The following is a 27,284-nucleotide window of genomic DNA, read 5'->3' as shown; positions in this document are numbered from 1 at the left end:
TGGGAATACAGGCGTGCACACCATGCTTGGTTTAGTTTTTTTTTTTTTTTCTTGTCATCATTCCCTAAACAATGTACAGCTATGTACCCAAGATTTACTTGGTATTGGGTACTAAAAGTCATCTAGAGATGAGTTAAAGTCTACAGGAGGGTATGCGTAGGTTCTATGCAAATGTTGAACAATTTCTATAGAAGGCACTTGGACATGCTGGTATTCTGGTGTCTTCTAGAAGTCCCAGAACCCATTCCCCACTAATAACAAGGGACCACTGTACACATGGGGGTTGCTTTCCCCATTTTCAGGCATCTGCAGAATGTTCTGGGATGTATCCCCCTAGGGCAAGGTGGACTACTGAACCCAGGCAGTTGGGTCATTCTGTGGGGCTCTCAGGGAGTGGTGGGACTGGAGACACAAAGAGAATAGTTATCAACACGAGATGACGAATGGCCATGCCGGCCAAGAAGATTGTAGATAGATTGCAAAGGGCCTCCCTGGCTTCCAGAACCAACCAAAATCAGGACATTGAGCCCAGGAGTCCACCTTCCACACTTTGGTCCACTGGCCACTCGAGGCCCTGTTATCAGATCAGCAAGGGACAGTGTGTGCAGGCACATGGACTTCATGTCTCTAGGATTGCTGTTGCTCTCCTCTTCTTCTACTGACAGTTCTATTGTCAATGGTCCTGGGCAAAGGCAGAGGCAGGCAGTACTGATGGGGAAAAAGTGGAGCATGAGTCCCATGGTGGCAGTTCTTGCTGGTGGAGGCAGGAAGGGAGCCCGTGGAGTTGCAGAAGCACACTGTGTCTTGGCAATGTTCTCCGTGCCTGACAGATACTGTTTCCCTTAACCTTCTACCATCTGAGGAGGGGGATATTTTGGGCTCATTTTAGAAACAGGAAGCCTGAGCTTCTGAGAGATAGGAGGAGCAAGGCTGAGATGTGATGTGAGGGTGAACTAACACTCAGAGTACCGACCATTCGCGTAATGCAGATGTCCATGTAATCGGTTAGTCATTCAGTGAACACAGCCTGGATCTATATGCATGCCCAGGCTGTGTCCAAGGTCCGGGGTTCTGACTTGAGTCTGGGAGAGAGGGGCAAAAGAAGTCAATCTCTAAGGTCAAGACTGGGACAAAGGAAAGGAACTAGGGCGGAAGGAGGCTCTGATTGGGATGTTGCCAAAGGCTTTCTGGAACAGGGGACGCTGAGAGTCAGGAGAATCTCAATCACTCAGCATCGTGGGAATTGGAGGATGCTCATTCCTGGCAGAGGGCAATTGTTCTCAGGCTGGACTTCCTACTCAACTTCACTATGACCGTCAGATCCGCCATGACAAAGAGAAATCGATGGAGTCAAGTATGGGGGATAAAAAAGTGGGGATAAATAATCACTGGTTTCCAGAAAATCGAAGGAGACTTGGGCAGTAGTGACTGAAAATTCCTGGCCCTTCCCTGCAAGCTGCAGGCTGGAATCAAGCCGAGGAAGCAAAGGAACTGCATTAGCCTGGTGAGAACTGATAGCAAAAAGGGGCGTCTGGATTGAGAGGAATGAGACGGGGGCGGGAACTATAAGGAGGCGAAGGAATATGATAGGGCCACTTTAAATGAGGGCGGGGCTTTGGGCCCGGAGTCGGAGGCTCAGTTCCCACGTTCCCGGGGAGGCCGGCAGGGGGCAGCACTAGGCCTGTGAGAGATCACGGACTGGGGCAGCCAGGATTCATGAATCCCCTGAGAAAAGTGACTTGGCAAGTGCCTGCAAAGACCTGTGCAAAGCTCCACAAATGTTCACTCGTTTAATCCTGGAACCTATGTTACAGATAAGGTAATTGAGAACAAAATCTTGAAGTTGTTTGCCCAAGATTACAGAACTGGTGAGTGGCAGAACTTTGAACATAGGTGGCAAATGCTGGGTGCCCTGGCAAATGCTCCAGGGTCTTATGAAAATGTTTGAGACTCAGATACACGCACGCTTTGGCTATAAAGTGCAAGAAAGGAAGTGCAAAGTCCAAATGAACCGATGGTTCGTTATGTTCAGGACTTCCTTTGATGCATCTGGAAACAGGGCTGGGATTGGATATGCTCTCCCTGGGAAGATCCTAGTCAGATCGCAGCCAACTGGCCACTCAAAGAGCTACTTGTGGCTTGTCGGTTTCCAAAGCAAAATGAGAAAATACAAGAATAACTAAAATTGGGAAGTGTTAGACGCTTAGCCTGCTGGCGTTGGGCTGCATACTTCCTAAAACTTGTTTAATCCCCATGATGACTCTGAAGAATAGGAGTTATCATTATACCAGCTCAAGCAAGGAGGAATCTGAGGCAGAGACGTCGCACGGCTGAGGGGAGGCCCACAAAGAGAGCTGGGATTTAAACCCCGCCATCTGTGGCACCTATGCCCTGACTCCTAACTCCTTCAACCTTTGTTTGGCCTTGAGGTCATTAGTGGGTTGGGGGATGCGGGAACCTTTGTACCAGTTTAACTTGATGCGAGTCTGGATGTCGACACACGGTGCTGCCAAGGAGCTCAGACCTGGCCAGAGGTGGGAAACCGGATCGGGATCCAGCCTGGCCCCATCTGGCCCCCAAAGACTAAAATCCACCGGAGAAGGTCGCATCCTGCTCAGGATCTGGACCACACAGTCTGGATGCAGCTCCGACCACGCCCCTATGGTCACCGCTGATTGGACTAGTGCCGTAGGCGAGCGGCCAATGAGAGGGCGCGCACTTTGTAAGCTCCGCCCACAAAGCCTTCCTTGAGGAGTGATTGGCCCTTCCGATCTCCTTCTTTCTCCACCTTCCTTTGGGCCGCAGACTCTTTGGAAGTCTGATTTCTCCGATGTACCTCCCCGCTCCAGACCGCGGGCAGAAGCACCTTGCCTTCTCTTTTCCACGGTACACTCTGCTTCCTCTCCCATTTTTAGCTGAAATGTCCCCTCCTCGGGAAAGCCTTCGCTGATTCCCACCACTGGGTGGCGATGCCCTGGGGACCTCCGCATCCTGTGATTTCAAAACATGATTTTCTTGGTGTCTCCAGAGCTGGCTACGAGCTTCTCAGTGAGCCAGGACTGGGCCTCAGAAAGCCTTTGTTCCCCCATCACCTGGAGCGGCGTTCATATTCAAGAAATATGTCAAGGGGAATAATTAAATTTAATTAATTAATAATTAATTAAAATTAGGAGATTAGAAAGAACTGAGCTTGCGACTCTGGAGAGCAGGGCTGGGTACAGGGTCTGGCCCACGGTGAGTGCTCAATACACCGAGGGAAAAACTCTGACCTCACCTCTGAGGATGACACAAAGCGCATGTTCAAGGGCGGCTTGCAGCACACTTCTGAGTTCCCTGCGCCATCCAGGATCTATCATGCTGGCAGTCCTACCCCGGGGCAGTCAGTCGGCCACAACGTGTTCAGCGAATCAAGGAATGGACCTGTCGAAGGGCCTGGACTCAGATGCCCTGTTCACATTCTGAAGTGCTGGTCACTGAATCTGCCTCTTGACCTCTGGGAACCAGTCTATGAAACGTGCTTACTCAGTGCCCCAATTGGTACACACATTGGTACACAAATGTTAACTCAGTTCTTGCAAAGATAAAAACGAACTCGCACATCAAAGTGATGACCCTACCTCAGGTCCCCTCCAGTCTCGGATGGAGAGTGATCCACACCAGAGATTGGCAGCTTTGTTTACCCTCCCCAGCACCCAGAACAGGAATGTTATCAGTATGCGTGGCAAAGGAGTGCAGAGAAACAGGAGCGGGCTCCCTGGGAGGGGAGAGGGACTCAAGAAGGAGAGCAGCTCAGCCAGGTGCCCTGGTGCACACCTGTAATCCAGCTATGTGGGAGGCTGAGGCAGGAGGATCACAAGTTCCATGCCAGGCTTAGCAATTTAGAGAGCCCTGTCTCAAAATAAAACATAAGGACTGGGGATATAGCTCAGTTGGTAGAGTGCTTGCCTTGCATGCACAAGGCCCTGGGTTCAATCCCCAGCATCAAAAATAAATAAATAAATACAACATAAGCCAAGTGTGGTAGCGGCACACCTGGAATCCCAGGCTGAGGCGGTAGCATTTTGAGTTCAAAGCCAACCTCAGTAACCTCAGTAACTTAGGAGGCCCTAAGCAACTCAAGGAGACCCTGTTTCTAAATAAAATACAAAATAGGGCTGGGGATGTGGCTCAGTGGTTGAATGCCTCTGAATTCAATCCCCGTACCCAAATATAAATAAGTAAACAAATAGCAAAAAATTGGTACCTAGTGGGTATAGTTGTTTTTTTGTTGTTGTTGTTGTTGTTGTTTATTTGTTTTTTTAAGATGGGGTCTCACTTTTTTACTAAGGCTAGCCTTAAACTTCTGATTCACACAACCCTCCTGCCTCAGTCTCCTGAGTAGCTGGGACTACAGGAGCATTCCACTATGCCCAGCTGATAAGATTTTTTTTAATGGGGGGGAAAAGCCATGCGGATGTGAGAGTTGTACTGCCGTGTATAGACCAGTGTGGTAGCTCCTCAAAAACTGAACCTAGAATTCCCATATGGTCCAGCAGTGCCACTTTTAGGTAGAGACCCATAAGAACTGAAAGTGGGTAGTCAGATTGATACACAAATGTCCAGAGGAAAAAAAATAGACTAAAAGGCAATAATAATAATAATCACAATAACTATCAAGAATGCTACTAAGTCAGAAAGGGAAGGAAGCACGGACCTAGGCCACAACCCAGACAACCTGAAACATGAGACTGAGTGACAGAAGCCAGACAAAAGGCCACATGGAGGGATGCCCCTGACACACAATGTCCAGAGCAGGTGGATCCCTAGGGACAAGAGGTAAATCAGTGGGATTTAACCCAGGGGCTGGGGGAAGGGAGTACCTGCTGAGGAGGGGGGCAGGGCCTTCTGCATCTGTGGGTTCTACACCCACAGATTCAACTGACCTAGGTAAAGAAAAATTGGAAAAAAAAATTGCACTTGTACTTGACACGTACACAGTTTTTCTTGTTATTCCTTAAACAGTACAGAGTGGCGATGGTGTACACAGCGTTGACATTGTATTAGGTGCTCCAAGTCATCTAAAGGCAGTTCAGTCCATGAGAGGATGCGTGTAGGGGCCATGCAAATACTCTGCCAATTTATAAAAGAGAATGGAGCATCCTCAGATTCGGGTATCCTTAGGGTGTCCTGGAACTCATTCTATTGGAATATCGAGGGATGGCTATATCTGAAACTAGAGATTGTGAATGCACAGCACTAAGAGTACACATTAAAAGGGTTGAAATGGTAAATTGCATGTCATATGTACTTTACCACAATAAAAAAGAAAGGGGAAATTGGTACCCAGGAATACTACACAGCTGTGAAAATGAATGACATGATACTCAACATGAGGAGCAAGAAAAATCAGAAGCAGGTGTGAAAACTATGTGCAATCCTGTTTGTGTGAAGCTCAAAATCAGGTAAAATTCCCCTATAGCACTGAAGGTCGGGGAAGTGGTCACCTTGAGGTGAATCAACTTGAGGGTCCAAGGAACCACCAGGAGCTGGAGCAGAACTAGATTCCAGTCCAAAAGCTGTTCCCCAAATCCAGCTCCACTCCCGATGTCTGGGAACTTTCACATGTCGGTGGCAAACCTTGACAAAAATGATGGAAAAGTGGGGTGTGACTGGGGTCTGGCTGGGTGGTAGAGCACTTGTCTAGCATGTGTGAAGCTCTGGTTCCACCCGAAGCATTGGGGAGGAGAGGGGATGGGGAGAGAGAGGGGAACTGGAGAATTGCTAGGGGAAGAAGATGAGAGCATGCAGCAGTCCTAAGGCCCCAGGATTCTGTTTTCCCCACAAATGCTGTCACCTGACCCACCTGGGGACTTTTCACCTGGAAACAGGCGTGGAGCTGGGGATGGATAAATGCAGGAGGACAGTGACTTGAATCCAGGGCCTGGAATTCCATAAATGACCCCCAAATGCTTCTCAGTCCTTTGGGAGATGTTCCCCACACTCTCCACATCAGGATTCCCATCCTGGGGGATACTCTGGGACAGGAAAACCTTGGACCTCCAGAACATCAGGACATTGGCCCCCAAGAGCCTAAGGGGGGACCTTTCTCTCAAATCAGACTCCCTTGTGGAGACACATTTTGGCACTTCAGGCCCTTTAAGAACAATGAGAATTAATGCCAATAATCATAACTCACAGTCTTGGGCAGAAAGAAGAGCATGGACTTCCGTCGGAAGCTTGCAGGCTTGAATCCTGTGCCAATCAACGGTCATGTGTGGAGTGAATGAATGAATGGAGGATGAATGGACATTTTCCCCACTCATTCAGGCTTTTGTAAAAACAAATTTTATCATGACCTTCCCAACCTAGTCCTATCTGGTCATTGGGTTCCCACAGCTTAGGGAGATAGAGCTTGTCACAGCCACCCTAGCCACCACTATTGCCCAGAGCAATAACAGAGGAAATCACAGGCAGCCAGGACACAGGGAAGAGAGCCAGGTGGGAGGGGCCAGGCCAGAGGAAGGATGCTGGCTGAAAAGAGAAAGAGGAAGCCCAGAGCAGGGACATTACAGGTGCACGTGGCTGGCAGCTATTACACACTGATGGGGGGGAAGTTGGGTTGAACAAGTCAATTACTGAATAGTAATAGGAGGCTGATTCTACTTTCTGGACCTTTCTCAATTCTGTCCTGATTTGTTATGCCTTATATATTTCCAGAAACAGGGAGCCCAGTCCTGAGGGAAACAGCCCAGTCCTTCTCGTGCCCGGGTGACTGCCCAGAAGTTCAGGGCAACATGGCTTTTCAAATAGGGGCCACCAAAGGCAAAAGAGCCAAATGAGAATGTCCTGAGTGGGTTAGGGGTACCAAAGGGAAACACCCAGGTGGTCCCTGCCAAAGACTACATCTGGAGTCAAACCACTTGGGTTCAAATCTGCTGTAACACACACAGGCCTGGTGACATCTGCCCTCCAGACTTCGGTGTGCTCTCCTTTCCTCTGTAATAACAATAACAGTGTCTGGCTCATAGCTTTATATACGTACTCCATGAGCTAATCAAGTAAAATGCCTGTCACACAGTAGGTTCAGAGTAAATGTGTGCAGTGCTCCAGGCCCAGAGTGCTCTGGATGAAACCCAAACACATACGAACTTACTTGCCTATGTCTAAAATTTAGCTTACACTTTATTTTATTTTTTTTAAATATATTTATTCTTACGTTTTTAGATGGACACAACATCTTTATTTTACACTTATGTGGTGCTGAGGATCGAACCCAGTGCCTCGTGTATGGTAGGTGAGCACTCTACCACTGAGCCACAACCCCAGCTCCTTAGCTTACACTTTAACTGCTGCCTCACTTGCTCTTGCCTGTACCTGGCAAACTCCTACACATCCCTCCAAGCCCCACCTACAAGATACATTTCTCTTTCCTATTTAAACTCCAGCTAGGAAGCTATGAGCATTCATCTGCAGCTGATTCTGACTGGGCTCACTGTGATTGGAGCTCCACCCCAGCAGAAATTCTGATCCACATGTAGTAGGCTTCTGGTCAAAGCTTATTTTAGTTTTGTTTTATTAAACCCAGGACCTTGTGCATGCTAGGCAAGTGTTCCACCACTGTGCAACATCCCAGCCCTTTCTTCTGTTTGTAAATTTTGAGACAGGGTCTTTCCAAGTGCTGGGCTGGCTTCAAGCATGCAATCCTCCTACCTCGGCCTCCGGAAAAGCTTGCTGAATGAATGAATGAATAAACATATAAAAGGTTATTTGGGAGGAGCATACCAAAGCGGAGACCTGAGTGTCCGCCAAACCTTTCAACACTCGCACCCCAGGCTCTCCTGGACCTCGAAGGGCCTGGAGGGGGCTAACAAAGTGGGGAGAGGGAGCTTCCGGGAGGGTCTTCAGCCCTTCCGGTGCGGCCCCTTTAAGGGGCGGGGCCAGCGGGGCGGGCACCTAGAGCGTCAGGGCGGCGCGAAGATGGCGGCAGCGGTGCCCGTGGCGGCCGAGGTGCCGAGCTCGTTGCTGCTGGTGGTGGGCGGCGAGTGCGGCTGCCCGGGGCTGCTGGCCTACGTCCTGGAAGAGCTCGAACGAGGTCGGGCCGGCCGGCGGCGCGGGAGCCGGGGAGGCGGGCGCGGCCGCGGTCTCCGCCCGGGGCCGGGGGTGGGGCGGCTCGGCCTGCAGCCGGGCGGGGGCGGCGGGGTCGCGGCGCGGTCCGGGGCGCGGGGCTCCCCCCTGCCGGGCGCGTGGCGCGGGCTTTGGCGGGGCAGCCGAGGGCGCCCGGGGAGGAAGCGGCGCCTGGGCCTGGCTGCCCCGCCCAGCCTGGGTGCGGACCGCGGAGGGGACGCTGCCCTTGGTTTCGGGACCCGCTGGATTGGGCAATCCCCCGGCTTCCTGCTCCGAGGAAGAGGCCGGGTCGCCGCGGGTCCCTGGGTCTCTGCAGCCTCGACGTGCTGGAGGGAGGGCCTACAGCCTCGGGGCTCGCTTTCCTTCGCTATCCGAAGACCAGCTAATTGGGGTGTGGGTGGGTGCGGCCTTCCCTGGGCGATTTGGCACTTGGGGAGGTGACTCACAGGTGCACCTGCAAGGTTCACCTGCAGCTACTTGGCACGGTAGGATGGACTGGCGTGCTGACCCCGTGGGTCAGGAGAACGTTCACGTCCCATTGGTCGGAGCACGCAGGCCTGCGTCCCCTCGCTGCAAAATGGGACCTCCGCACGCAGCTCAGTTTCTGTGCTTGGAGGATGTTTCCTGAGCACCTGCTGTGTGCCAGGCTTTCAGGCACTGGGACCCGGCCTGGATGGTGGACAGGCCCAGCCATGACTTCATGGGGCTCATGCTGTCCTGTCGGGATGGACCCAGGAGAATGAGGAGATGAACAAGTTTAAATTCCCATGGTGTCTCAAGTACACCAGGTGGGAATGGCTGAAAGGACAGCCACTGTTGGCACCTAAAGGTTATACACGGGGAAGGGCCACTGGACAGCGGCAACAGGTGGAGAGGCAGGGGGACGGGCTTCCAGGCTGTGGGAACAACTGGTGACAAGGTCCAGAGTGGACCCAACCTGGCTGGCCCGGAAGAGGAGCAGTGAGGAGGGGGAGAGGGAGAAATGAGATCACCATCCAGAAAGTGGGCACCCTCGTCACTGATATCCTGAGTTACTGTCCACATGCACCCTGGGTGGGTCTCCACTCAGATGCCTCAACTGTAGGTCTTAAGTGGTTCTGAGTCTCCAGGCTTTGATGATTGAGAAGGGGAAGGGTGCTAGCACAGCCATCGACTGTCAGGTGCTAGTTTCTGGGAGCTGGGTGGCCAGGCTGAACTGCCTCCATGCCCACCCCAACCAGGTGTCCGGTCCTGGGACATTGATCCTAGAGTCTGCAGCCTGGATGAACAGCTCAAGATCTTTGTGTCCCGGCACTCAGCCACCTTCTCCAGCATCGTGAAAGGTGAGGTTGGGTCTCTTGTTCATCAGGCAAGTGCTCGAAGAATGCCAGTCGGGGGCCAGGGTGCAGCTGTTTAAAAAAAACAAAACCAAACAAAGGAGTAATCCAGCCCAGGCCTGCCAGTGGCCGAGCCAGGCAGCCCTGACCTCAGGCCTCAGCAACCCAAAGACAGGACCTAGTGGTTTTGTTTCCATTTACCAGAGGAGACCATGGTGTTGTGGGCAGGGTGGCAAGAAGACCTCCAAGGATGAGGCTTTCGGAATGAGAACTGCTGAGGTTGGAGTGTGGGTAGGAAGGGTTCGGGGTCACTGGGCAGGTCTGGGAGGCTGGAGTGTGGAGGGTCTGAGTCTGGATGGCAGCCATGGCCTGGACACAGTGGGCGTTCTACTACTACCAACGTAGTGAGGGAACTAAGGAGTGAGATTCACCTGGCACAAGGCTCTTTGGGGATTCTGGGGTGACCCAGGGTGAACAGACCAGCCCCTGGGTGGGACTTGGGTATTGACTACTGTCCCTGCCTGGCTGGCCTGTTGAGTCACCTCCTGACTGCTAGAGGAAGGGAAGGAAATGTCCCTCGTCTCATTGTCCCAGCAGGTCCTGGTGGCTTCCTGACCCTTCGTGCATTAAGGGGGGGGGGGGCTGGAAATCCTGTCTGCACTGTGTGACCTCAATGACCACTTCCGCTCTATGCCTTAATCTCCCCCCTGAATGGGGCAATATCTGTGACAGCATGATAAGCGTTGACAGAGCTAGAGGGTCATTGGCTCTCCAGACTCAAGGCCTGTGCTTTATGTTTGAAACACATCTGGGCTGGGCACCGTGACACACACCTGTAATCCCAGTGGCTCTGGAGGCTGAGGCAGGAGGTTCCTAAGTTCAAATCAGCCTCAGCAACTTAGGCCCTCTCTCAAAATAAAAAATAAAAAGTACTGGGGATGTGTCTTAGTAGTGTAACACCCCTGGGTTCAACCCCTGGTACCAAAAATTAAAATAAATCAAAACACATCTGGGCTCTGGGGAACCCTCCAGGGTTGGGATCACAGAAGCAGCTCCACTCCCCGCCCTTCCTGCACTCGGCTCTGTCCTGCTTCTGGGTCATTGCCATGTTGTACCCTCTCCTGGGTGTGGCTCTCCTTGGACTTGGGCTCCTTGACTATAAACTGGAGGCGACGGTGGCTTTCCCCACTGGGTTACAGCTGCCCATCAGGCCCAGCACGCGTGGGCCTCTTGCCCGTTTCCAGGATGACCTCCTTGGGTTTCCTGGTCTCCCTTCATCCTGACCCACAGCCCTACCGTGTCCCATGTGACCCCAGGGTGTGTTCCTTGGGGAATCGTGGTACCCGAAGGCCATACAGGGAGGCAGGATTTAACTCCAGGACAGCCTGACACTGAGTGGGTGGCCTGGCTTGATCCCCTCACAGGCCAGCGGAGCCTGCACCACCGTGGAGACACCCTGGAGACCCTGGTCCTCCTGAACCCCTCAGACAAGTCCCTTTGTGATGAGGTAGGGAGCAGGCGACCTCCTGGAGGGAGTGGGTTGCTGGGGCTGCTGTCCCTCCACACACAGGCACCCTCTCAGGGTCCAGCTCAGCTCACTGCCTCCTCCAGGGCGGGAGCAGGGGAGGCTGGGGTTTGGGAGGGGGAAGGGGAGTGGGTCAAGATTCCCAGTCCTGGTCCCAGAGCAGCAGAGGCCTGGATGGGGGAGGGCAAGTCCTGCATGGTGTCTTTGTCTGTGAGTTCCCTCCAGCTGAGCCCCCCCCCCGTTGTCTGACATGACTTAGTAATACTCCTGGCCTGTGTCTGTCTGCGCCCCTCTCCCAACTGCACGTCAGAATGATGAACAGTACAGAGCCCCGGGGGCACCCTGCTAGAGACCATCTTTCAAGCTGATTCCTTTGATCAAAAATGTGCTCCTTTGGGGGCTGGGGTTGTGGCTCAGCGGTAGAGCGCTCCTCTAGCACATGCGAGGCCCTGGGTTCGATCCTCAGCACCACATAAAAATAAATAAATCAAAAGTATTGTCTCCAACTACTTCTAAAAAATAAATGTTTTAAAAAAGAAATATTCTTGGGGGCTGGGATTGTGGCTCAGAAGTAGAGCGCTCGCCTAGCATGCATAAAGCACTGGGTTCGATCCTCAGCACCACATAAAAATAAAAGGTATAGTGTCCACCTACAACTAAAAAAATAAATGTTTTAAAAAAAAGTTCTCTTTTGCTCCCTTAAGGGACTCTGAGACTGGAGGAGCCAGAGCCAGATGCAGATAGCTGTCAGCCTGTCATTTCAGAGCTGGGCTGGGGGAGGGGGCTCCCAGGAGGAGGGCCTGAGAGTCGACCCTTGTAGGAGGAGCTGGAGCTTGCCAGGGACAGGGCCGCTCCTCCTCCCAGCCTGCAGCTGCCTGCCTGTGGGTTGGGGCTGAGAAGTTAAGTAGCGGCCTGTGGACGGGGCGGGTGCTGCATAGGAAGGACCTTTAATGCTTGTCCCAGCTCCGGAACCTCCTGCTGGATCCTGCCCCTCACAAGCTGCTGGTACTGGCCGGGCCCTGCCTGGAGGAGACGGGGGAACTTCTGCTTCAGACAGGGGGCTTCTCGCCCCACCACTTTCTCCAGGTCCTGGGGGACAAAGAGGTAAGCTGCCCCCTTGCCATCCTGACTTGTCCCTATGGGGCTACAGGGCCCTCCTGCCTGACCCATCTCCCCTCCTATAGGACTACCTGTGTGCACCTTGTGGCCAGGGAGGAGTGCCACCTTCTGGGACAGGCTGTGGTGTGAGGCTGGGCCTGGCGCTCAGTGGGTATCCCAGAGGCCTGTTGCAGGGCCCCCAGATTTCAGGTCCAGCTAGGATAGACCCGAATAGGGTCCTTTCTGGAGCCCCAGTTCGGAGCGGGGTCAGTGGGCCACAAGCGCTGGCCGCTCACTGTTCACACCGTAGTGAGTGATGTGAAGGTGGGAAAAGGCACTGAGGTAGGGTGGGCCTGAGGGGAGCAGCTGCAGGGCGGGGGACCCTCCTGGCCCCAGGAGGCGGGGCTTGGTATTCTCTCGGTTTCCCGTGGGGCTGGCTGTTGCCTGCTCCAGCTCGCCCTTACCCGCTGCCCTGCAGATCCATGACACCCTGGCCTCCTCGCCTCCGCCTGCAGATCTGCCCACACTCACCATCACCTGCCCGACCTTTGGAGACTGGGCGCGGCTGGCCCCCGATGTGCCCAACCTGCAGGGCCCGCTCCGGCTGCAGCTGCGGCTGAACCCCCCTGTGCGGCTGCCGGCTGCCGAGGGCCTGCGGGAGTTCCTGGAGTACGTGGCCGAGTCCTTGGAGCTGCCGTCCCCCTTTGAGCTGCTGGAGCCACCGTCCTCTGGGGGCTTCCTCAGGCTCCCGCGGCCCTGCTGCTACATCTTCCCGGGAGGCCTGGGGGATGCCGCCTTCTTTGCCGTCAACGGCTTCACCATGTTGGTCAACGGTGGCTCAAACCCCAAGTCCAGCTTTTGGAAGCTGGTGCGGCACCTGGACCGAGTGGACGCCGTGCTGGTGACGCACGCGGGTGCCGATAGCCTCCCGGGCCTTAACAGTCTGCTGCGACGCAAGCTGGCTGAGCGTCACGAGGTGGCCACGGCCGGCGGGGGCTCCTGGGATGACAGGCTGCGCCGCCTCATCTCCCCCAACCTGGGGGTCGTGTTCCTCAACGCCCGCGAGGCCGTGTCGCGGCTGATGCGCGGTGAGGATGAGGCGGAGCTGGCGCTGAGCCTCCTGACCCAGCTGGGCATCACACCCCTGCCCCTGAGCCGCGGGCCGCTGCCTGCCAAGCCCACGGTGCTCCTGGAGAAGATGGGCGTGGGCCGCCTGGACATGTACGTGCTGCACCCGCCCTCCTCTGGCTCCGACCGCACTCTGGCCTCTGTGTGTGCCCTGCTTGTGTGGCACCCTGCGGGCCCTGCCGACAAGGTGGTGCGTGTTCTCTTCCCGGGCTGCACGCCGCCCGCTCGCCTCCTGGACGGGCTAGTCCGACTGCAGCATCTGGGTTTCCTGCGGGAGCCCGTGGTGACCCCCCAGGATCTAGAAGGACCCCGACGAGCTGAAAGCAAAGAGAGCGTGGGCTCCCGGGATAGTTCAAAGAGAGAGAGTCGGACAGGGACAGCCCCCAGACCTGGCCAAGAGCGACCTGGTGCAGCCCGGAAGGAGCCAGTCCGGGCTGAGCCCCCACGAAAGACCGAGAAAGAAACCAGGCCCTCCCGGGAGGTGAAGAAGGACCCCAAGCCCGTGGCGCCCCGGGCCCAGCCCCGGGAAGTGCGCCGCACAGCTAACGCAGCAGCCAGCCTCAAGAAGGCGGGCACCCAGGGGGCCCCCAAAGCCCGTAGAGCACCTGCTGTGCCCCAGGCAGGTGCTGTACCCGTGGAGAATGGGCCCTGCAGCCCACCCAGCCCCTCTGCTGCAGCCCGGGGCTCCCCCGCACCCCAGTTGGTGGCCACGCCCAGCCTGGGGAGCAGCCTGGAGCTGGGGCTGAGCCCAGCCGGGGAGGAGGGTGGCCGCTTTGAGGACAAAACACTGGAGCTGCTGCTGGCCACGAGCACACCCCGTCCACCCACACCTTCGCCCACCGAGAGCCGCCGGAGTCCAGCCGAGGGCAGCGGGCCACTGTCACTGAGCCCGCTGCGGGGTGGTGAGACTGGGCCCGACGCCTCGCCCACCGTCACCACACCCACCCTGACCACTCCTTCACTGCCTGCCGAGGTGGGCTCCCCGCACTCCACAGAGGTGGACGAGTCCCTCTCCGTATCCTTTGAGCAAGTACTGCCACCAGCAGCCTCCAGTGAGGCTGGACTGAGCCTCCCCCTGCGTGGCCCCCGGGCGCGACGCTCTGTGTCCCCGCACGACGTGGACCTGTGCTTGGTGTCACCTTGTGAGTTTGAGCACCGCAAGGCTGTGCCCACAGCGCCGGCACCTGCATCCCCCGGCAGCTCCAATGACAGTAGTGCCCGGTCCCAGGAGCGGGCAGGGGCCCCCGGGGCCGAAGAGACGCCACCCACGTCCGTCAGCGAGTCTCTGCCTACGCTGTCTGACTCAGACCCCCTGCCTGCTGCTTCCGGGGCCGTGGACTCAGACGACGACACGGTGGGCTTTGGGGTCCCTCGCCATGACCCACTGCCTGAACCCCTCAAAGTCCCCCCGCCACTGCCGGACCCGCCCAGCATCTGCATGGTGGACCCTGAGATGCTGCCCCCCAAGTCCACCCGGCAGAACGAGAACCCTGGCCGCACCCGGAAGCCCCCGGCCCGGCCCAGCTCTGGCACGGCCGCCCCCAAGTCCACAGCAGCTGCCACTGCCAGAAGCAAGGGGCTGGCCAGTGGGGACCGGGCAGGCCGACCCCTCAGCGCCCGGAGTGAGCCCATGGACAAGGGAGGCCGCGCGTCCCTGATCAGAAAGTCCTCAGTCACCAAGACTGCCACTCAAGGCGCATCTGGTGAGTACCTGGGGCTGAAGCCCTGTGCTGAGCTGACGTGAGAGCGCAGCCCTCTTGTGCCTGCGGGCTGTGGGGTTTCAGCCACTCCCCACTCTCTCTGGGGCTCAGTTTCTCCTGGAAAAGAAAAACTTGGCCCTCGCTGTTGAGGCACCTGCCATGCCTCAGTAGGGAGCGTCCGTCAGCAGGAGCACAGGCCTGTGGTTCCAGCAACTCAGGAGGCCGAGGCAGGAGGATTTCAAGTTTGAGGCCAGGCTGGGCAACTTGGTGAGACCTCATCTCAAAATTAAGAAGGGCAGGGGCTGTGGCTCAGTGGCGGAGCACTTCTGGGTTCAACCCCTGGTTCCGCAGAGTGCTGTTAGCAGGTCTGCTGTTGTGGCTTCTCTAGTGGCCACAATAAGTAAAAAGACAAACTCAAACTTGTTTTCTTATTTTATGGTTCCAGACACAGAACCAGGGCCTCTCATGTGCTGGGGAGTGCTCTACCCCTGGCTGCACCCAGGCCTGGGGAAGTCGGTTTAATAGGGCTCACCCCCACGGGCACGGGTCCTGCAGCCGTGGTTTCAACTGAAACGGGTCAGAAATATTTGTTAAAAAAGAAAAATCCACCTGTACTGAAAATGTGCCGTGTGGGGGGGGGGAGTGGGGGAGAGAGGGAGGGAAGGGGAGACATGGGGTCTTGCTGCGCTACCCAGGCAGGTCTCACACTCCTGGGCTCAGGTGATCTTCTTGCCATCACCCCCCCAGTAGCTGGCCCTGAAGGCGTGTGCCAGAGCATCTCAGTTGTCATAGTCACAGCATCACATTTCCTTTGGATCCGTTTTCTGGGAATCACTCAGGTGACGTGCAGCCTGCAGGATGCGGGCGGGCTCTGCGCAGGCGCTGGGCCATTTTACAGGAGGACTTGATCCGTGGAGTTTGGTGTCCCAGGGTCCTGGACCGATCCCCTGTGGGTACTGAGGGGCGAGCAGAGTGTATTTTACTGGGCCCGTTTGTGTCAGGGTCCCTGTCTTAGTCACCTTTTCCCACTGCTGTGACTAAAAGGCCTCATGGCGCAGGGCTGTGGCCGAGGGGGCGGCCCCGTTCCCGTTCCGCCAGGCCAGTCGGTCGGATTGACTTGCTGATGAGGTGAAGGCGCCCTCAACCCATTCACTCCACCTCTGAGCCATGTTGCTTTAGGGGGACATGACATCCAGGCGGCCTCCACTCCACAGTTGGCCGAGGGCTCTGCCTGTGGCTGTGCCCGTGTCTAAGGTGGCCGCAGTCAGGGCTTCTCCGCGTGCCTCGGTTGTGCTTTTGGAAACCAGGTGTTTGAATTGAATGATGTGGTCACTCTGGAGCACAGTTCTGTCCCGGGCCTGCTGTGGCCGTGTCAGTGTTGGACGTCTCTGGACCCAGGATTGGCCTGAGCTGTAAATTTAAGGTCTGGTCTTTCCAGAGACCGTGACTTTCCTGTGTCTGCATGGTGGCTTTCTAACTCCCTGTGGTGGGGTTGCTTGTGACAGTCCTACTCCTTAACTGTCTGCTCCCTAAGAGAAGAAATGGACACCAGGGACAGGAGGTGCCAGGCTTGCACTCCACCTCGGTCCCTACCCAGGGCACATCTCCAGTGACCTACCACTTCCCAGCTGGCCCCACCTTGTGCGGTCCCACGGCCCTCACGTCGCCATGCATAGCTCAGGCTCCCAACACGCGAGCCTTCAGGGGACAGAGCAGAGACCCCACTTGCACGCTGGGGTCAGCCAGAAGAGGTGTATTCCCACCTTTGCAGGCGGGTCTCGTCCCAGCCCCAGGCTCACTGAGCTGTCCCTGCCCCACACCTGCTCTGCGCCCCGCAAGGCCAGACGGGCCTCCATAGAAACTTGCCTACTACAGCTGGCGGCTGCTGGCCCCGCCGCGAGCCGTGGCCTGCCCACCTCCCCGCGCCCCTCCTGCTGCCCACGGTCCCCCTTCTTTTTGTCATCCAGCCTCTGCCCCGTCCCAGACAGCCCCCTCCTGCCAACCGCAGCCACGCTGGCGCTCTGGCCTAGGCTCAGGGTCCTCGCCGTCGCACAGGGGACTCTAAGGCTCAGGGCAGGGCTGCTGGTGCCCAGAGTTGGGAACCTTGGTCACTCTGCAAATACCCAGTGACACTCCCTGGGGGCCACGCCCTGAGCTGGGCAGCCTGAGTGATCCCAGATGCCCAGGGGCGCCAGGCAGGCTCCCCGTTGCCGGGTCCAGCTGTGTCTGTCGGTCAGGCGACCATCTGCTGGCCTGGTGCTGCGGGCAAGGTCCCCATCTGGGGACTCTACGGGCTCTGGGTTTGATCCCTCCTCAGTCACCAGAGTTCGCCACTGACCTGTCCCTCCTTCCCACAGGGGCAGCTGGCAGCCGGCCAGGCAGGCCAGCCACCCCGCCCGGCTCCCCTGTCTACCTGGACCTGGCCTACCTGCCCAGCGGGAGCAGCGCCCACCTGGTGGATGAGGAATTCTTCCGGCGCGTGCGCGCACTCTGCTACGTCATCAGCGGCCAAGACCAGCGCAAGGAGGAGGGCATGAGGGCTGTCCTGGACGCCCTGCTGGCCAGCAAGCAGCAGTGGGACCGGGACCTCCAGGTGCGTGCCAGCCAGGACCCTCAGATTGTCCTGGTGACGGTGAACACCCTCAGTCGGTGGGGGCAGACCTGCTCCACTCCCAGTCCCTGGAGGTCAGCAGGGTTCAAAGGGACCACGCTGTGTCCCTGAGGTTAGACAGGGATGAGGGCAAGTAGGAGTCCCATCTGCTCCACCCGACTCTGCTCCCATGTGGTCACCTGGGTGGGGCACAGGCCTGAGTGAGCTCAGCCCTTGTCCTGGCACCCTAGCACCCTGGCTCCCTGGTGATGACCAGCAGGCTTGGGGAGGGGCTGTGCAGGGCCCTGCAGCGAGATCTGGCCATGGGGCTAGGGTCACCCCCAAAGTCTGAGGTTGTCTGTATGGGGACAGTGCATGCACAATGTCACACTGAGCTGCCAGGCATGTGGCCTGGTGCTCCAGCAGCTTCTAGGAGCCTCCTAGGCAGAGGGCACAGCTGGCAGGAGGGACTTGCAGGGCCTGGGGGTGGGGGCAGGTGTGCCAGAAGGGCTGAGCAGAGCCGAGGGCTGTGGCGCCCAGAGGGTCCATGGGTGCTAAGAGAAGGGGCCTGAAGGACAGGCTGGCCTCTGAAGACGGTCAGCCACAAGGCCAGGTGGTCTTGAATGCCGGGAAAGGCAGGAGCTCGGGGGCTGGGCCTGAAGGGCAAGGGCACCCCATCACCTGTGGTCCGTCTCCTGCCCCCAGGTGACCTTGATCCCGACCTTCGACTCAGTGGCGATGCACAAGTGGTACGAGGAGACACATGCCCGGCACCCGGCGCTGGGCATCACCGTGCTGGGCAGCAACAGCATGGTGTCCATGCAGGACGAGGCCTTCCCGGCCTGCAAGGTGGAGTTCTAGCCCGTCCCCAGCACCCTCTGCTCTCTCCCCGGTCAGCCTCTGTCCTGAAAGTGACCTGCACCAGAAATAAACCGCTAACCTGCTCAGCTGTGGCCTCCGCTCTTTCTGGCTAGGGGAGACTCAGCGGGGGCCCAGGCTGTGTCACACTCAGTGGCCTCGCGCGGGGCACAGGTGGGACCCAGGCCCAGGGAGGAGCCTCTCGTGGTACATAATCAGCTGCCCAGGGGTGCTCACTACAGAGCCCCGTGTCCAGCCAGCAACCACCAGGGAGAGCGTGAGGGAGCGGGCACATCCCCTCTACTCCCAGGGTCACTTCCTGAGGCTCGGGAGACTGAGGCCAGGTTCAAGGCCAGCCCGGGCAACTGAGTGAGACTCTCCCAAAATAGAAAGGGCTGGGCAGGTAGCTCAGTATGTTCCATCCCAACCCCAAAACAAAATGCCGGCCACACTGGCTGACTGGCCACCCAGGAAACGCATCCAGATCCTAACCCCGTGCCGGGCTGGCCGCCCCGGCCTGAAGAGGAGCCTTGGTAGATGAGATTAGTTGGAGGAGCTCAAGACGAGATCATCTTGGATTATCCCGGTCAGCTCAAAATCCAATAACAAGTGGCCCCGGGAGACACACAAGAGGTAACAGACACAGTGCAAGACGACCCTGTGAAGGTGGTGGCAGTGTGCTGGCCTAGGTGCTCCACGCCCTGGGTCCAGGCCCGGCACAGCGGGAAACAAAAAGCCCTGGACCCTCGGCCGGCAGTTGGCAGAGGAAAGGCTTATCCAACCCCACAGTCTGGAGGCCGAGGGCCTCACTTGGCGAAATTGTGTGCCCGAGGTCACACGGTGACACCCAGAGGAGGCAGAGTGAGCCCAGAAAGTCTTACTTGTTCTAGAACAACCTACTTTCTTGGGGGCCCTGAAGATCCAACCTGTCCCCTCAAGGCAAACACCCTTAGAAGGTGGTGGCCCGTGACCCAACGCCTCCCCCAGGCCCCACCTCAGAAATTCCCTTCCCTGCTCAGTATGGCTCATGGGGCCCAGGCTCCCAGTTAGGGAACTTTGGGGGATACCTTGTATCCACGCAACAGTGCTGGCCTGGTCCCTGGGTCCCTGGGGGCTTCAGAGCTGTGGGGTTTGGCTTTCTCCCTCCAGCTGTGTCAGCGTTGGCACCTGGAGCTGCTCCAACAGAGCCCGAGTCCGAGTGGCCTCGGGACTGACATTTCTCACGGTCCAGGCTGAAGCTATTCCTGACTCAGAGTCAGGGCTCTTCCTGGCATGCGGATGGTCACCCTCTTGCTGGTGACCCCACCCTTAGAACCTCATTTAACCTTAAAGAGCCTCCAAAGACCTTTCTCCTAGGTGCCCCCTGCAGGGCCAGGGAGGCTTTCTGTAGGGATTCTGCTGAGCATTTTGTCCCCCAAAGCTGCCCTATGGCACTGAGCCACGTCCCCAGCCCCTTTTCACTTTTTGTTTTGAGACCGGGTCTTGCTAAGTTGCTGGCCTGAAACTTGCCGTGTCCTGCCTCCCCCTCCTGGGTGGCTGGGATCACAGGCCTGTGCCACGGCGCCCAGCTAGCATTTGGTCATTAAGACTGGGAGTTCGGAGTCGGCCCCTGGCAGGCGGGGAGGTCTCCCCAGAGGGTAGTTATGGGGTGGGAGCCCCCAGTGGGATCTGCTCTCTAGCCGTGTTCATGGGCATATTGGGGCTTTAAGTGGCCACAGGGCAGATGGTGAGAAAGGGTGGCTGGAGGGAGGAGCCCAGGGATGCTCATGGCCTTGTACCTGGATGTCAAGAGAGTGGCTCCCTGTCAGCAAGACCAGTGTGCAGCTGGCCCAGGAGGACCTGAGGAGTCCAAGGAGGGGCCCAGGGCCCCAGCAGACATGCTGGCCAGGAGTTGCGGGGCAGCTGGAAACCTGGCGCCAACCTGGTCACTGCCCACTTCCACACTCTCCTGTCTCCTCGCAGGAGTCCTGGGAGAGGGGACAGACAGACTCCCACTCACCCGGCCCCTGTGGCCTGGCTGGAAGGTCATGGCCTTTCTCAGTTGTCACCGCAGAAGGTTAGACTTGAGGTCCCACTGACACATGAAGCCAGATTGTCCAGATTGGTTACCATAGCCAAACTGTCAAGTGACCTGGCCACCTCCTTGTCATGGAGATTTCCCGATAGAAACACATCTTTTTTTCTAATTCACTGTGTGAATTTCACCTCTTGGGTGTTTGTCTTTTTCATTTACGTGTAATTCTTCTTCTCAGTGAGAAACGGTGAACTTTGGTGTGGTAAGTGTTTTCAGTTTTGTTTATGGACAGTTTACATGGTCTCCAAACCACAGGCTTTATTCCAAACCACAAGCTTTATTTATTGATTACTTATTTTCCTTTGCGATACGGGTTGGAACCCAGGAAGGGCCACACGTTAGGTAGCCACCCCTGAGCCAGCCCCCCAGGCCCGTGACCTTTAAATGTCCCTGTGTTTGAGAGGCCCTACCCGAAGCGGCACATGTTTCCCACGTTTTGTTGCGGTGGTTGTAATTCTGTCTGTGACCTCAGTTTTCACTTTTGTCCATTTAGGGCTTATTTGGGGATGAAGGGAAGGGCAGGAGGTGTCTCATCCCCAAGGGACACTCAGTTACCACATGCTGTGTACAGAGTTGAATGTCCCCTCCTCCAGTAAGGTCTGTGTGTCACTGTCTGTTTCTAAATTGGCTCTATTCATCACCCACCTCTGGGTGTCCTTGTTGTTTTAATTACTTGGAACTTTGTGTATGTTCCTGTCTCAGTGCTGAACCCTGGGGCGCTCTACTACTAAGCTCCATCCCCAGCCCTTTTTATTTAATTTGAGACAGGGTCTTGCTAAGTTGCTGAGGCTGGCTTTGAACTCATGATCCTCCTGCCTCAGCCTCCTGAGCCCCTGGGATTGTAGGCGTGTACCACTGTCTCAGGCTACCATCCTCAACCCTTTTAAATATTTTTTTTTTTAAAGAGAGAGAGAGAGAGAATTTTTTTTTAATCTTTAATATTTATTTTTCAGTTTTCAGCAGACACAACATCTTTGTTTGTATGTGGTGCTGAGGATTGAACCCGGGCCGCACGCATCCCAGGAGAGTGCACTACTGCTTGAGCCACATCCCCAACCCTTAAATATTTGTTTTTTGAGATAGGTTGGCCTTGAACTTGTGATCCTCTGCCTCTGCCTCTGAGTAGCTGATTCCAGGTGGGCCACTGCGCCCAGCTATGATGTGTCTTAATAGTTCATAAGGCAGGACCTTTTTCTTTAACTTAATTTTTATGGTGCTGAGGATGGAGCTTAAAGCCTGGCACATAGCTAGACAACCACTCTATCCCTGAGCTACACCCCAGCCTTTGAATTTTATTTATGAAAGAAAAAAATTCATAAATCTCCAGTTATTTTCACATACTGATTCGTCCTGGGGGGTTCTAGAATCTCCACAGAGGGGGCCCAAACACATGGATAAGAAATGCAATAAAGTTACTGGGAGCAGCAATCCAGGCCTGTCATCCCAGTGACTCAGGAGGCTGAGGCAGGAGGATCACAAGCTCAAGGCCAGCCTGGGCCACTTAGTGAGGCCCTGTCTCAAAAAATTTAAAAGGGCTGGGTATAGCTCAGTGGTAGATAAAGCACTCCCTGGGTTCAATCCCTAGAACAAAAAAAAGAAAAAAAGAAAAAGAAAAGCAGAGGAAAAGAGATAATGACTGAGAACTTTCTAGAACAAATTCATATTTAGTAAATCAAAGATCCCAAGCACTGGGCTGGGGATGTGGCTCAAGCAGTAGCGCGCTCGCCTGGCATGTGTGCGGCCTGGGTTCGATCCTCAGCACCACATACAAACAAAGATGTTGTGTAAACCGAAAACTAAAAAAATACATAAAAAAAAAAAAAAATCCCAAGCAGGATATATTAAAAAAACACAACTGAGTGGAAGTGCAAAAAAACAGTCAACCAAAAAAGTGAGATTCATAGAACCAAGTCCCCGTCCCCAGCCTGGTGGTGGGAGCAGGGTGGACTGTGCACACCCACAAGCACTCACACCCACGAGCAGAGAGGCCACCCCACAGTGCCTGGAGGAGGATCTGCCACTGTGACCCCCACCGGGCAACTTCCAGGGAGTTTTTTCAGGTGATGTGAGCAGATGAGCCGCCACATGGAAGGAAACAGCAAAAAAGAAAGAGATACATGAGTCCATCCAAACCATCACCTTCACTAATAGGCCATCCTCCTGCTTCAGCTTCCCGAGCAGCTGGGAGGACAGGCCTGGATGCATGCCACTGCCCTAGTTTCCTTTGGTAATTATACTGTCCCACATGTAGGGTTAAAAACAACCCAGTTTAGATAACAGGGCCAAATAAGAACAGCCGAATGGAAGATGAGGGTCTTAAAATCCTGGTGTTGTTTGTAAAGAGGGTAACATTACTTGGGAGAGCATAGGGGAAATTTTTTTGGGGGGAGGGGGTACTGGGGATTGAACCCATGAGTGCTTAACCACTGAGCCACATCCTCAGCCCTTTTTACATTTTGTTTACAGACAGGGTCTTGCTGAGTTACTTAGGGCCTCACTGAGTTGCTGAGGCTGGCTTTGAACTCAGAACTTTTTACCTCAGCCTCAAGAGCCTCTGGGATTACAGGCATGCACCACCGTGCCCAGCTAAAAATTTTACAGTAAATAGTAGGAGAATATAACTCCTCTTTATCTTCCACATTAGTTGATGGGTGAAAATTAGAAGGTAAAAAATATAATTGAAAATAAGGTCCATAGGGAAGAAGAGCTCAAAAGAAGAATGAAATTTCATAAAACTTGCCAGTAATTACACTAAACATAAATGGACAAAAAACTTCAAAGACAAAAGACTCGGGATTTTTTTTATTGTTTAAATTCAAGGGTTATGTGATTTATAAAAAAACATGTAAATATAAAGATGCTGAAAACTTGAAAGTAAAGGATAAGAAAAAAATTATCTTGGTGAATCCTAAAAACTAAGAAAATTAAAGCCAATACAGCCAAACAAATAATTATTGCTGTGGACTAGCATGTGTCCCCAAAGGTCATATTGTTGATACTCTGCAATCCCAAATGGGACTGTATTTGAAGACGGGGCTTGTGTGTGGTGCTGGGAGGGAACCCAGGGCCTCAGGCATGCTAGCAAGCACTCCACTGCTGAGCTTCACGGCCCCACCTCTGAGATGGGGCTTTTAGGAAATAATTAAGTTTAAATGAAGTCAAAAGGTTGGGATTTTAACCAACAGTATTGATGACCATACAAGAAAAGGAAGACAGAAATTGCTGTCATTATTCATGTCCATTCACCAAGGGATACACCAGGTGAGACCACAGGGAGAAGGTAGAAAGCTAGCCAGGTAGAGAGCCTTTACCCCAATGCAGCCATGCTCTTGGACTCTCAGCCTTCAGTACTGTGAGAAAATAAAGTTCTCTTGTTTAAGATACCCCGTATCTAGAATGTTCTTATGGCAGTCAAGCTATTAGTTATATTTTTGGTATATTACTAGAAATAAGGAATGTCAGAGCTTTGAGTTCCAAGGAGATAAAATAGTTCAAATTTATATGCACCTAGTAATGGAACTTCAAAATATAAAGAAAGTTAAAGATCAGGAGAGGGGATCATAGTTTCTTTTTTTTTTTTTAATGTATTTTTAGATTTTTAACGTTGATGTATCCTTACATTCCTAGAAAGACCTCAACTTTGATTGTAGATTGAAGCTGTGGGTCTGGGCTTCCACCCTTCTGTCTGGTGACTTAACTCAGCAGTGGGGCATCAAGAAGAATTCACCACCTGGGGGACGGTGACCCACACCTGTCATCCCAGGGGCTCAGGAGGCTGAGGCAGGAGGATCATGAGTTCAAAGCCAGCCTCAGCATAAGTGAGGCACTAAGCAACTGAGAGAGACCCTGTCTCTAAATAAAATACAAAATAGGGCTGGGGGTGTCTCAGTGGTCCAGTGCCCCTGACTTCAATCCCCAGTAGCCCCCCCCCCCAAAAAAAAATCCACCACCAAGAACATCGCAGAGGTCGCGGCAGGGAGAGGGGCAGGGTGTCAGCCTCTAAGGAAACTGGAGAATTGACACATCTTTTGCTCTTATTTCATTGACCAAGGCAAGTCACATGACCCTAACTTCAGGGACCCTGAGCCCCCTTCACTGTAACTGGAAGAAGAAAATCACGGGGGTAAAAATCACCCCTAACTTCTAATAATTTCCCCCCAAGAGGTCATTTTTGTCCTGAACAACAGCAAACTTTCTGTAATGAGCCAGAAAGCCACTTTGTGGGCAGCCACCACAGTCTGTTGAGACCACTAAACGGCACCATTGGAGCTGAACCAATGAATGGTCCCCTGCGGTCTAATAAAACTTTATTTACAAAGAGGGCGTGAGCTGGATTTGGCCTGTGGGCTGTGGAGGGCCAAACCGGGGAGACCCACCCCTGCCTCCCTCTCCCTTCTCCCTCCTCTTCCTCCTTCCCCTCCGCCCCCTGGTCTCTTCCTCTCTTCCCACCCCACAGCCCCTCCTGACAGCCGCCAGCCCAGCCCGCCTCTGCAGCAGCTGGTGCTAAAAATATCCTGGCTGCTGCCAAAGCCCGCGAGACCCTGGAGCTCCAAGGGAGCAGGTGGCGGTTGCTCTCCTGTGACCCTGGCGGGGCGCCACCCCCGGGGCCTGCTCAGCAGGAGCGCCCCCCTCCCATCTCCTCCAGGTCGCCTTCCCACCCCGTGGTCTCCCCGGAACCCCAGCACCCGGCCGTGCAAGCCTTCAACATGGGGTGCTGCCCTCCTGGGGCGGACGGGTCCGGGCAAAGTCAGACACACACCAGGAAGCGACAAGCCTGGGGTCCTGAGTGTCCCCGGTGGCCTGGGGTCCGAGGAGGCTTCCCCAGGACGCTCCGGAGGGAGCCTCTCCTGGGGCGGGGCGGGGCCGCCTGGGGCAAGGGCCAGGCGAAGGCCTGAGCTGGGGGAGGAACCAGAGGTCAGCAACCCTGAGGCTGGGGGACACGGGGAAGCCTCTGGGGGACGAGGCTGCATGGTCCCCTTGCCCTGGTGTGGCTTGACATCCTGAACCGCTCTGCACGCCACTGCAGGTTCCTCACTGGTGAAGTGGAAGGTCAAGACTAGCAAGGGGAGGAGGCTAGAGGGAGCCGCGCCGAGGGCTGGCGGGGAGCCACCAGCACCCACCCACGGCCAGCCTAGGAGGCACTGAGATACTTAGGGCTCTGTCTCTCCCCAGGTGAGTGGAAGTAGTGTCCTCCCTCGCTCTCACCCCAGGGGCCACAAGCAACACCCAGCAGCGCACAGCCTGCTCCTGTCCCCGCGGTTTTGCGTCCCCCTCCAAAACTCACGTGGAGATTTGACTCCCAAGGGAAGCGTGTGAGGGTGGGTGGACTCGTCGAGAGGCCCCTAGGGCGTTCACGGGGATGCACCGTATTTCTCTAGGGAGTGGGAGAACAGGCGACTATAAAGCAAGGCAGCCCCTTGTGGGCTATTTAGCAATTAAGTTTATTTTTGAACTGATACATATAAACAAAATTGTACAGATTAATGTGGTTCCATGTAACATTCTGATGCACTGCGGTGTACATTGTGTAATTCCCCGGTCCTGTTTCTTCTGCATGCACCTGTTTCCTCCTGGACTCTCCACCCGAAGTTGAAACAGCACCAAGTCCTCACCACAAGCCAAGGTGCTGGCACTATGCTCTCAGACGTGCCCGCCTCCAGAACCCAGCCAAGATAAACCACTGTTCTTTATGAATTACCCAGTCTCAGCCAGGTGTGGTGGCGCGTGCCTGTAATCTCACTGATTTGGGAGGCTGAGGCAGGAGGATTGCAAGTTCAAGGTCAGCATGGGCAACTTAGCCAGGCCCTCAGCAACATAGTAAGATCCAGTTACAAAATAGAAAATAAAAAGGGCTGGGCATGTGGTTTACAGCCAAAGAGCCCCTGGTTTCAGCCACTAGTACCCCCTCCAAAAGAATTACCCGGTCTTAGGTATTCTGTTACAGCAACAGAAAATAAATGAAGACGGCCATTCTCCAAAGGCACCAGGGATGCTCTTGGGGAAAAAAGGTGGGTCCTGGGACTAGGGCAGGAAATGTACACGTCCAGAGCATCTTACAGTGACAGAAATGTAGGATGTGCTAACAGGGGGGGGGGAAATCAGCAAAGAGGGAAAGTCAAAGGGACATGGAGCCAACCTGAAGAACTCCCAGCAGCCAACTGGAGCAACCTGAGCCTCAAAATCAATAGAGTAGTATTGGATTATAATCCAAGTGCGAAATAAGTATCCACAAATCCACACTGATATAAATAATTAAGTAAAAGGGGGTGGGGAGAGATGTGTTTCTCCTGGGTAGAATACAAGTAATTTTCAGAGCTTCTCAGTGCTCCAAGGAGGTGGCCATAAGCCCCCACTCCTAAGGCAGGGAGGGGGGTGACTTCCTCTCAGCACGGAATGGGGACCGCAGGGTGACTGTACAGTGAAGAACCCAGACAAACACCACCTCAGCCAGGGGTTCAAGGTCAACACCAGCTGTGAACTGTCATGTCATCAGTGTCCACCTTTGCTACAATGTGACACAAAGGGCACTTCAAGCTGTCATGGTGGCACATGCCTGTAATCCCAGGGACTTGAGAGGCTGAGGCACGAGGATTAGAAGTTCGAGGTCAGCCTCAGCAACTTAGTGAGGCCCTTGGGAGCTGAGTGAGACCCTGTCTCAAAAGATGGGGGGCATTTCCCCTAGGTGGTTTTCCTCCCCCAAACCCATTATCCCAGTCTAACCAAGAGAAAAACATCTGACAAATCCAGCCAATGAAGGGACAAGGACAGGACACCTGCCTGTTAAAAAAAAAAAGGAAAGTCTGAGAAACTGTCTCAGGTCATGTGGGACCCTAGGGTAGAAAAAGGGACATTCAGAGAAAATGGAGGAAATGTGACTGAAGTGTGTGAACTT

The 27,284-nt window shown here is 54.9% G+C and overlaps 1 protein-coding gene across 1 annotated transcript; it reads left to right on the top strand.

Moving 5' to 3' along the window:
* Positions 1–7,940: 7,940 nt before the first annotated feature.
* Positions 7,941–18,407, top strand: Map1s (microtubule associated protein 1S). The gene is made up of 7 exons (XM_046437238.2): positions 7,941–8,071; positions 9,324–9,425; positions 10,844–10,926; positions 11,908–12,048; positions 12,521–14,873; positions 17,228–17,463; positions 18,166–18,407. Exons 1-7 carry the CDS (start codon positions 7,957–7,959, stop codon positions 18,319–18,321), a joined length of 3,186 nt encoding a protein of 1,061 aa, XP_046293194.1. The 5' UTR covers positions 7,941–7,956; the 3' UTR covers positions 18,322–18,407.
* The last annotated feature ends 8,877 nt before the right edge of the window (positions 18,408–27,284 follow it).

This window comes from Marmota monax, unplaced genomic scaffold (assembly GCF_021218885.2).
Source record: "Marmota monax isolate L192 unplaced genomic scaffold, Marmota_monax_Labrador192_F-V1.1 WCK01_AAM20220418_F8-fsc00021, whole genome shotgun sequence".
In the NCBI taxonomy this organism is placed as follows: domain Eukaryota; kingdom Metazoa; phylum Chordata; class Mammalia; order Rodentia; family Sciuridae; genus Marmota; species Marmota monax.
Note: the sequence above shows the minus strand (reverse complement) of the source record. Positions and strands in the feature narration are given on the sequence as shown.